This window comes from Triplophysa rosa, linkage group LG7, assembly GCF_024868665.1.
Source record: "Triplophysa rosa linkage group LG7, Trosa_1v2, whole genome shotgun sequence".
In the NCBI taxonomy this organism is placed as follows: domain Eukaryota; kingdom Metazoa; phylum Chordata; class Actinopteri; order Cypriniformes; family Nemacheilidae; genus Triplophysa; species Triplophysa rosa.
In genome coordinates this window covers 19,930,473-19,940,748 of record NC_079896.1, presented here as the reverse complement: position 1 = coordinate 19,940,748, position 10,276 = coordinate 19,930,473, and the positions used below count along the sequence as shown (strand labels likewise).

The window sequence follows — 10,276 nt, the reverse complement described above, 5'->3', positions numbered from 1 at the left end:
TGGTGGTACTCTGATAAATGATTTATGACCACCCTGCATATGATTAAATATGTAGGGTGCTAGTAAAACTGTTCTCTTTTCTCTTTATCTAATGAGTAATGGGTGTAATCTAATGTAGTTTTTGGATCTTTGATGTAAAACATACACTGTGTATACTGTGAATAAGTAAGGAGTTACATTTATCTCCTTAGAGAAACATTTATCCAAACAGTATTTTTTAGGTATTCAAAAGGTAAAGAGAAATAGGAATTGGTTGGGGTAATACACTGTATATGTTTTTGTTAACTGTTAAGTTGATCTGATCTGCAACATTGAGTTAATCACCAGAAGATCGAGTTTTCAGAAGTAAACAACAAATGGGTTTAGAGGTCATGTTTAATAACGTATCATTGAAAATACAGCGACATGATAATGGATCCCAGAGTTGAGATTCAATGGGGTCACCTAAACAACTGAACTAAATGTTTGTTAAATTGCCATTGTTAATTGTATTATAGTTAAAATAAATATAAAATGTAAAAAAGTTGCCAAGTATACAAATGAAAAAAATGCTGCATACTGTAGATATGTTTAAAAAAAACAATACTAATACATGAAGACATTGAAATGATAATGAAAATGTACTTCTAAAATCATTAGTTACAAACGATTTGTAAGTTAATTTCTTTGGCAATGTATTGTAAAGGCACTTGTAAACATCCACTTTAAAGCACCACAGTTCTGTTTTGAAAGTGACAACAATATAGTGAGCACATAATTCAGAGATGTTTTGGGTTGGCTTTATACTGCCATGTTATGTGTAAACATGTACTGTATATACAGTACGTTTTTAGAAAACACAATACAGTGATTTACCCTCCGAATTAAGTGTGGTTTGATTTTTTTAAGAAACGATCACTGTTTCGTTGTCTGTTTTCGTCTCTCAAATGTGTTTGTTAAGGCTTGTGGTGAAAGGGGCACACATAATATACTGTATGTTTATAATTGCTTAAGTTTAAATAAAAAAACAACTAAATGTACAGTGCCTATAGAATCATACAACAACCAACATAAGTGAAAATATTTTAAAACGGAACAAAATCGACCCACAATGCTGCAAAATCAATGCAGTGGTTTAAGAAAAGCAGTCTTAACAAATCCCCCCCAAAAACAGTGGTTGGACCCCACATTTAGCCAAACCTCTAAATTCTACATGTAAGAAAAATGGGCAAATTTTCCAAAATCTTAGATGCGTGAAGCTGGTAGAAATGTATTCAATGTGTTTTTTTGGAACTTTTGTCTTTTTTATTAAGTAAATGTAGCAAGGCACAATTTGTCAACAAAATGAGCTTTAAAACTTAAAATGGCTCTTCATTTTGGGCTGTAAGACAAAAAATACTATTCCAATGGGGTATGGTGATTTTGTTAAAACCACTGTGTATCGTCACAAATCACATTGTTTGGTTTGGCAGTTCTGGTTTACTTAGCAATGTAGGCGTTTTCAATGCACAGTATGATAAAAGAGCTGGTGCAGCTGCGTGGTGACTGCTGAAGCAGGTAGCCATCTTGGAGAGAGGAAGCCATGCCAGTGACGGCATAACTACTGGTTCTCCACGTCTCACAGTAACTGTCCGTCTGCCTGTGACCGCGAGTGCTTGATCCATGCCATACCATCTTTTCAGGCCTATTAAAATGGTTATAGAAAATAAAATCTCATCAGTCTTGGTTCTGTTGAAGTTTTTTTAACCAAAAACTAAAAATTCTGTCATCATTTATTCAACCTCATGTTGTTCAAAGCCTGCGACCTCTGTGGAATGTTAAGAAACATTTGAGTGGTTTATGTCCATACAATGGAATTCAATGGGGTCCAATATTGTTTGGTTGACAGTGCTCTTCAAAATATCTTTTGTGTTTTGCAGAAGAAAGACAGTCAGGTTTGGAATGATATGAGGGTGAGTAAACAATAAAATATTTGACATTTTTGGGTGAACTATCCCTTTAAAGCAAATGTGTATATTTCACTTCCTTTAAGCCAACTTACCAGGCATCATCATTGAGAACATCTCGACCGTCAAATGAATAGATATGTGTGTCATCGCTTATTCTGCCCTCCGAGTCGCTAAAGATGGACTCCCAATCACTGAATAATGCTTCATCCTGTGGTGAACATAGTACACTATGTAAAAAAACTATATACCGCGAACATGTTTTTATAAGTATTGACAAAGTAACACTTACTTTAAGATTTACTACAGGAAGCCGATCCCTGTCATCCTTTCGAACAATAGTATACAGATCCTGTAACCGTGATGAAAGGAAAGCCCTAAAAGTTCCTTTGAGCCCAATGGCTTGGGCCTGTAAGAAACACTGGTGGTCTACACCTTTAATACCCAGCAAGTCGCCCGTTTGGGGTGAGTTAAGGGCGACCAAGTGGAGCTGGGGTGACAAAACAGAAAACATGATAACAAAGAAGTGTCAATTGAGAATTAATACTCTTGTTAGAAAAACATCCCATCCTCTTCAAAACCATTAAAACAACTATCAGGCTGGCTATTAAATTGGGTAAGCACACACAGTTATAAATAAATACTGACCGCAGGACCTGATGTGTGCGTGTGGGACGGAAGCTCTTGAACAACAGGCCTGTGATGGTGTGTAGTGTGATGTCTGCTGTCTGGATGTGGGTGGCTGCTGTGAGGGTGGCGTCTCGGATCAGGATAGCCTTGATAAACAGTGCCAGCTGATGGAGAGTATCGTGGATCGGAGTGTCTGGTATCAGTTGGTTCTATCTGTCCTTGGTATCGTGTGTCATGTGGCGGCTGGTATCTGGGATCGGGTAACACAGGGTACTGGGCTTCTGGTGGAGGAGGGGCTCGTGGGGGAGACAATGTGGGGTCGTCGTAAGTGTAATGCACAACTAAAGGGGTCTCCACAGCAGCCACAGGGTTATCCTGGAAACAGATCAAATGTGCCAGATGATGATCACATTGCTGGCTTTGAATTCTGGTTTGCATATATACATGTGAGTATTTGTCACATGTATACACCATCATGGAAATCAAGGAAAAAATGACTATAAAATGACTGAAATTTTTTATTAAACTCACCAGATCCCTTGGAAAAGGCTTGTATTCTCCTAGCTAAAACAAAACAAACAGAAACAAGCTTGTTTTAAGACCAGAAACAAGGTACATGTTTAAAGGAAATGAGTCCTTAACATAGTTATAATAAGGTGCATACAGTATGTTGCATTTATCAAATGGCCAGCAGAGATGGTGGGTTACTAATAAACTTCAGTGCAAAACAGAGTATTTAGTAACAAAACAGTGGGAGTCAATGAAAAAGATATTCAATAATGTATCAACAATGAAAATGTTAATAAATACCATGACTTGTCTGACGCCGTCATCTACTCTCATATAAAGTTCTCTGTTCTCTTTAACATAGATCAGCGTGCCTTCTCGATGCTGGCGAGTGGTAGGAGCCATCGCGTCGAAGGTCCTTAAAATTAAAACCTGATGAAACGATAACAGGAGGTTAACAATTACATTTTTGTCTATAAAACATTCAAGCATTCATATTTTTTTACGTGTAGTAGGTTATATAGGGAATGCAACGTTTGTTTTTTGCAAATTAAAATATCTCATAACAATGTATGTTTGCATTATTTTGTCCAGCGCCAATACACTACACTACTAATTAAAAACCACAAAATCATTCATATTTTTATTTTATTACAATTTAAATTGTAGAACAATGATCAAAACTAGAATGGCCCAAATGTAACTAATGGAATTATGTTGTAACTAAAAAAAATAGTTCTTTAAGTTGTCATCATAGATTTGGAAAAATGTCTATTTGGCATTAACAAGCTTCTTAAGGTTTCACCTTGGGACACTTAAACATTATTAAAGGAGTTCACATCTATGACTTTTCTTACTGGCTGACATTTTTCCTTGTTTAGTCTTCCAGTTTAAATTATCCATTATAAAAACATTTTTTAAATCAAATTTTTGTTTTGCAAGTAGGTCTAGTTTATTAGAAATAAACGTGTTGCCACAATTATATCTTTATCAAAAATTGTAGCATATGCCTTAAGATCAAAAAGGTTTTTAAGATCATAAGGAATATTTCAGTTAAGTGACCCTGGCGTCCCGCCGAAGCAGTTTGATCACCCCCTGGTGGTTGGCAGTAGTATAGGTTATAAACCCTGCCCTCTCTATGTAAATGAGCGGGACTTAAACCAAACTAAAAAATCCAATAATCCTTCAAATACATATGTGCCAAAGATGGTTTCTGTCATTTTACTTAGTTCTTATCATGCTGATGTATATGTTCAAGTGTTTTTCTAATAAGTTTGGTTGTAGTACTTATTATAAAATATTATAAAAAGGGGGCATGGCAACACGATTTGTTCATTTGGGATTTAGTAATCTGGGAATATGGGCGGGATCTTGATTCCTCGGCTTTACCTCGTGCTAACTACTGCACAGACTCTGGCTCCGAATGACGTCAATCGCAGAATATGTCAGCGCCCATATCTAGGAAGTTTTGGGTTCATTTTACTACAGTAGGAGTAATTGGGTCCATATTCTTTATGATCCACGCTCTGACCCTAAACTTCTGAACAGTAGTGTATACATTATAGAATAATATACATTAATCAGGTTGTGAAACCAAGGTTGAGAACTTCAGCAGAAGCTGTTTCAAATAATAAGTCTTAAATCTTGCACCTGGTGAAAACTCACCCCAGATAAGGGTCCAGGGGGTCCGGGAGACCCAGGTGGCCCTGGAATACGGATTCCTAAGGGTCAAGGTTAAAATAACATGTTTTACAAGGTGTTACATTTATGAATTTGGGCTGTTATGAAAAAAACAGGAAATATGTAAAAGAGAAGGAATTGGATCAAGACATGATAGCTTGTTGTGTGGGGATTAGTTAATGAATGAGGGTCTGTGTGCACCTGGCAGAGATGATCCTGGGGGTCCAGGTGGACCTGGCGGTCCAGGACTACCTGGGCGTCCATCATAACCCGTTCCTGGGGGGCCAGGAGGTCCATGAATAGATTCTCCTCTTGGTCCCTATAACAAAAATAACCCTCATTCACATGACAAGAAGAAAAAAACATCTAAAAACCATCTAAAAAAAACATCTAACAACCATCTAAAAAAACATCTAAAAGCTATCCCTTCATGTCTGTGCTCTCACCGGTGGTCCAGGTCTTCCAGGTGTACCCTGTGCGCCACCGTAATGGCCATGAAAACCTCCCCCTGGTTCTCCCTTCTCTCCTTTAAGACCCGCCTCCCCTTTCATCTCATTCTATATCATAACAAAGTACATATTATGTGCTGTACATTTTAAGCTCAATTTTAGCCTTTATTCACAGAAAACACATTAGGTTAGAGACATCATACCTTAAATGCATAAATGTCAAAGGTGGTAGTGAGACCTATGACAGACAACAGTGGCATTTAAATACTGTTCACACTTCAACTGTTCCTATAAGATAGCTAGCTTGATGCTTGAAGGAATAGTGCTTTCTAAAATTCTATAATTATTTTACTTTTTTTCTGCAGAACACAAAAGATAGATTTTTGATAGCCACAGATAGCCACATAGATAGAGACATTGTTTTAAATATCTTATTTTGTGTTTCACAAAAGAACGAGACATATACAGGTTTTAAATGACATAGGCCTAAGGATGAAAAAATTATGACAGATTTTTTTGGGGGGGATGATATGGAGCGAAAATTGTGCCAAAACTTAACAAACAAATCCAGCGTTTTGCAAACAAACGCAACCTTTTTTGCAAAAGAAACTAAACTCTAAACAAACAGAAAGCGTTTTACAAATACATAATGCAATTCGAGAGAAAATGCAAAGGTGTACCATATAAATGTACTGTGTTTAAGTCTCACCTTTTTATGAGATTCTCTCAGCTTGATTTTCTCACAAATGTGACGTCCAGATTTTCTCACAAATGTGATCGTGCAGATTTTCTCACAAATGTGACCGTGCAGATTTTCTCTCAAATGTGATCGTGCAGATTTTCTCACAGATGTTACCGTGAAGATTTTCTCAGTTATGCAACTTCTCCCATACATTTGAGAGATTACATTTAGACTTGTCTTCTCCCATACATTAAGACTTACATTTATATTACAGTTTTTTTTGTGCTGGTTTATTTTATTGTAAAAAATGTCCAATTAGCTTGAAATAGCCAAAAAAATAGCAGCATTCATTTTAAACCTAAATAGGCTAATTGTCATCTGGGTTCTCTGTCCGCAACCCTGACACTAATGGCAACCAAACAATGTAGACGACTGATTGAATCAACTGCCACAAAGATTTATTTGCTTTTTCATCTTTTATAGCCTAGAAAACTCTCTACTTTAATGCCATAGTGTTTAGACATAATGTTAAATACTTTTTATATATGAGTTGCTATGGATAAAAATCAAACATATGTATCAATGCAACTTTCATGCAGAAAAATCACTAAAAACCGAGTCGCATCTCAGAAAGAGCGCAAAATACCATACTGAAATCTTATTAAAAAATTGACATAAACAAGGCCCGGTTCCTGCCAGGTGCAGAAGGGTGGACTAGCAGATATCATGGGTGGGCATATACCCCAACCACACGGACAGTATAGCTGCAGACAAAATTAAGAGTCCATTTAAAAAGTATTTTCCTTTTTTCTGATAAAAATGTGTTTTGGTAAAATGATCATTTTTGTGTATTTCTGTGAACTTCTGACAACATTTCTCCCAAATTTCATATAATTTCTTTTTATTTATTTGGAGAAAATGAACTGGAGAAACAGAAAAGATGATCTGTATTTTTAAAACAGAAACACAGCAAAAAACAAGTTCATATTTAGTTTTAAGCAACACAAAACTAATGTTTGTATACGTTAGAAAATGTAAAAAAAAATGTTTTATGAAATAAGCCAGATTTTTAAAAATTAGTTTATTATCATGCTCTCATGAATTTGTTGGAATTCAACAAACACTGCAGTATATGACTGCAATACATGCAGGATTTAAATGATTTATGATTTTATAAATATAAAAAAAGGCATTCATTACAGAAGACTGCGAGTTTAAAACAAAAAAAATATTATTGATTATTGCCTCTTATATAGTAATAGTGTATAAATTATATAGTAATTTTTTTGATGTTTTACACCTTAAATAAAGCGGTTATGTAAACTGGACATAAATAGAAGCCTACAAAAGAAAGCGGGCTAAGAACATTCCCCATCACTGAACGATCACTGATTTCTGTTTAATTTCGTTTAATGAATTGAATGAATTAATCTGATTACACAGCACAATGAACTTTACATCTTGTCTGCTGTTTTTCATGTGGTATCGTGAGCGCGCATCGAGCCTAAACTAAACTATTTTGCACATTGTTTCGCTACCACCTGTAGTGTGAATTTGGGTGTTTGAGATGGAGAGACACAGATTTATTTCTGAAGCGGTAGCTTCGGAAGATGGAGCTTTCAGTCATTACTGAAAGTCAATAGGTTAAAATCTAGCCTATATATTGCAAGCAAATAATAGCTGTTTGTTAACAGCACAAAATAAGACCGCAAAAATGGATAAATGAATCTGATTTTACTGCAAAATTAATTTTACATGCTTAATTTTACATATGTGCAGTGCGTCTAAAATTCCTTTTGCTTCCAGTATTTTGCTTCCACCTGTAGCATGTAGCATGCTTCAAACTAAAGCCAGAGCAGTGAAGTGAAGAGTGACGTTGCTTTCAGCCAATAGAAAATACAACAATTTTTGGTGTTATTTTTTGATTCTCATTGGGTGGTCAAGACAGACGTTTAGGTGGGTTCAGCCCACCCCTGCCCCATGCCCATGCCTAGAGCAGGCCCTGATATAAACACAAAATTATGTCAAAATTCCCTTATAAGAAAATATCCTTGTAAAAGTAGTGTGTTTTGTGAACGTAAACAGTTGGGAAACAAGAACGAGAGAATGAGATGGGGTGGAAGGGGTGACAACATTGCAAATGCATCCAGTTTGTTGTACATTATTTGTATATTAAAACCAATGCATAATTCATTATTTATTATTAAGAACAGCAACTGATTATTATTAACAGTGTCAATAAATTTCATGAGACTAGCTGAATGAAACTTGATGATTAAAATAATTCAGGTTCTGGCACTGGCAAGGGTGGCACGCAAGGTAGTATTCATGGCTTCTTCCTATAGAACCTAGTGTCAAATTCCCAATAGCACCACCTGCTGTTTTGTAAGAGGAAGTTGCACATGCATTTGTGAGAAAATCTGCACGATCCCATTTGTGAGAAAATCTGGACGTCACATTTGTGAGAAAATCTGCACGGTCACATTTGTGAGAAAATCAAGCTGAGAGAATCTCATAAAAAGGTGAGACTTAAACACAGTACATTTATATGGTACACCTTTGCATTTTCTCTCGAATTGCATTATGTATTTGTAAAACGCTTTCAGTTTGTTTCAGAGTTTAGTTTCTTTTGCAAAAAACGTTGCGTTTGTTTGCAAAATGCTGGATTTATTTGTTAAGTTTTGGCACAATTTTCGCTCCATAGATGAACTATCACTTTAACCAGTAAATTAAGAATCATACCTGGCAAGCCAGGGATGCCAGAAGTTCCTCGTTCACCCTTTTCTCCTTTGACAGCTGAAATAATAGAATAACATTTATTCATTTAGCAGATGCTTTTATCCAAAGCGGCATACATATTCCTCAGGATACAGATTCCTTAGAAATAGTATCACACTTGACTAATCAAACATGTCTACTATTGTTAATATGAACAGGTTTATTGATGCAAGTATTGACGCAGTTCCTACTGACACATCGAAAGGCTGCCCCTTTTTAAAATAACATAACTTGCTATTGCTAGTCAGAGTAGAATAGTTTCGAGGGAGAGATTGTAAATACGTGTTTATGTTAGAAATGGAGTTTATCTATGTTTAAGAATACACGGGCGTATAAACTCACCATAGGTAAACCTTGAGCTGCTGTCATCATAACCCTGAAGGTAGATAACATTTTGTTTAATATGCTAAGCCAATACAAAACATTATTTTTTTATTTTAAAACAAACATATTAGCTCATCACTCACATTGTATCTTCCCACAGAACCTGGAGGTCCAGGAGGGCCGGGAGGCCCAGCGGGTCCCTAAAATCAGTTTGCAATAAATGTTGTGTTTTGATTAGTCTCTATTGTAAAATGGAACTAAGAACAAAAAAAAAACTAAGTAGGCCATTTCTTACCGGTTGACCATAACCATATCCTCCACCGATGCCTGAATCGCCTTTCCCCCCTTTTTTACCATTCAGGCCTGGTCGACCCTTATTTAATCAAGGACAGGTACAAATTTTGGAAACTAGAATTTATTGAATATGCTATTAGCCACAAGTTAAGGGTTCAGGAAGTTATTAGATATACTCACTGGTCTACCTGGAATTCCTATTTCACCTTTTGGTCCAGGTGGCCCAGCTGGTCCCTAAAGAGTGACAAATGTGACTTAATCTATGCCTGAAATACCAGCAAAATCAAGAATCTTTCATCTTCAGATCCCAAGATTCTAAGGATTATAATTTGTTCTTCAAAGGGAAGAGGGCTCAGAAGCTACCCTGTAATGTGTTAGACATGTATGTTTATGTACATAACTTGTACATACTGTATATTGATCTCATTCATCTGAACAATTGACATTCATTAGCTCCGTCTAACAGGAAGTAAACCAAGCAAGCCAAGAGACTTTAAAACAGTCCACTTATATTTACCCAAGTTGCTTACGTATTGGTTTATTATAATGTAGAGACATGGATGATGTAAAATTCAGAACATATTTATGATATATGAGAAATATGATTTTGGAAATAATTCTCATCTATCGGAGTGATTCCACAGGTCTCTCACCGACTGTCCAGCTTGTCCACCAATGTAAACGGGGTTACCGCTAGAGTCAAGGATCAGGCCAGGCTCACCCTTCTCACCCTAAACAAGAGAGAAAATTACTTATAGAATGTAAGAGGATTAAAAATAATAGGTTAAAAATATATAGTTGTACAAATTTGTTATTTGTTGTATAAATTTAGCATCTATCCCTGCTGTATGTCTAATTATTTAAATCTACAGCATGTACAGCCAAACCAACATTTATTCAGACACCTTCAACATTTCTCACATTATTACAGTTTAATCAATATTGTTTAGAAAGTAACAAGAGAACTCAGAGTTAAACTGTGTCAGGACAATTCATCTTGATAATGT

The 10,276-nt window shown here is 36.0% G+C and overlaps 1 protein-coding gene across 7 annotated transcripts in view; it reads right to left on the bottom strand.

Annotated features, from left to right (window-relative positions):
• Nucleotides 1-25: 25 nt before the first annotated feature.
• col18a1b (collagen type XVIII alpha 1 chain b) overlaps nucleotides 26-10,276 on the bottom strand; it is a 42,636-nt gene continuing 32,385 nt past the window's right edge. For all 7 annotated transcript variants that reach the window (XM_057338780.1, XM_057338781.1, XM_057338782.1 and 4 more), the window contains 16 exons: nucleotides 9,923-10,000; nucleotides 9,450-9,503; nucleotides 9,271-9,348; nucleotides 9,119-9,175; nucleotides 8,994-9,027; nucleotides 8,616-8,669; nucleotides 5,395-5,429; nucleotides 5,189-5,299; nucleotides 4,944-5,061; nucleotides 4,728-4,783; nucleotides 3,366-3,494; nucleotides 3,087-3,119; nucleotides 2,574-2,930; nucleotides 2,218-2,415; nucleotides 2,021-2,136; nucleotides 26-1,663 (listed from right to left, as the gene is read on the bottom strand). In XM_057338780.1, the coding sequence (XP_057194763.1) occupies nucleotides 1,459-1,663; nucleotides 2,021-2,136; nucleotides 2,218-2,415; nucleotides 2,574-2,930; nucleotides 3,087-3,119; nucleotides 3,366-3,494; nucleotides 4,728-4,783; nucleotides 4,944-5,061; nucleotides 5,189-5,299; nucleotides 5,395-5,429; nucleotides 8,616-8,669; nucleotides 8,994-9,027; nucleotides 9,119-9,175; nucleotides 9,271-9,348; nucleotides 9,450-9,503; nucleotides 9,923-10,000 (1,713 nt within the window). In that variant the 3' untranslated portion in view covers nucleotides 26-1,458. The remainder of the gene's footprint in view (nucleotides 1,664-2,020; nucleotides 2,137-2,217; nucleotides 2,416-2,573; nucleotides 2,931-3,086; nucleotides 3,120-3,365; nucleotides 3,495-4,727; nucleotides 4,784-4,943; nucleotides 5,062-5,188; nucleotides 5,300-5,394; nucleotides 5,430-8,615; nucleotides 8,670-8,993; nucleotides 9,028-9,118; nucleotides 9,176-9,270; nucleotides 9,349-9,449; nucleotides 9,504-9,922; nucleotides 10,001-10,276) is intronic.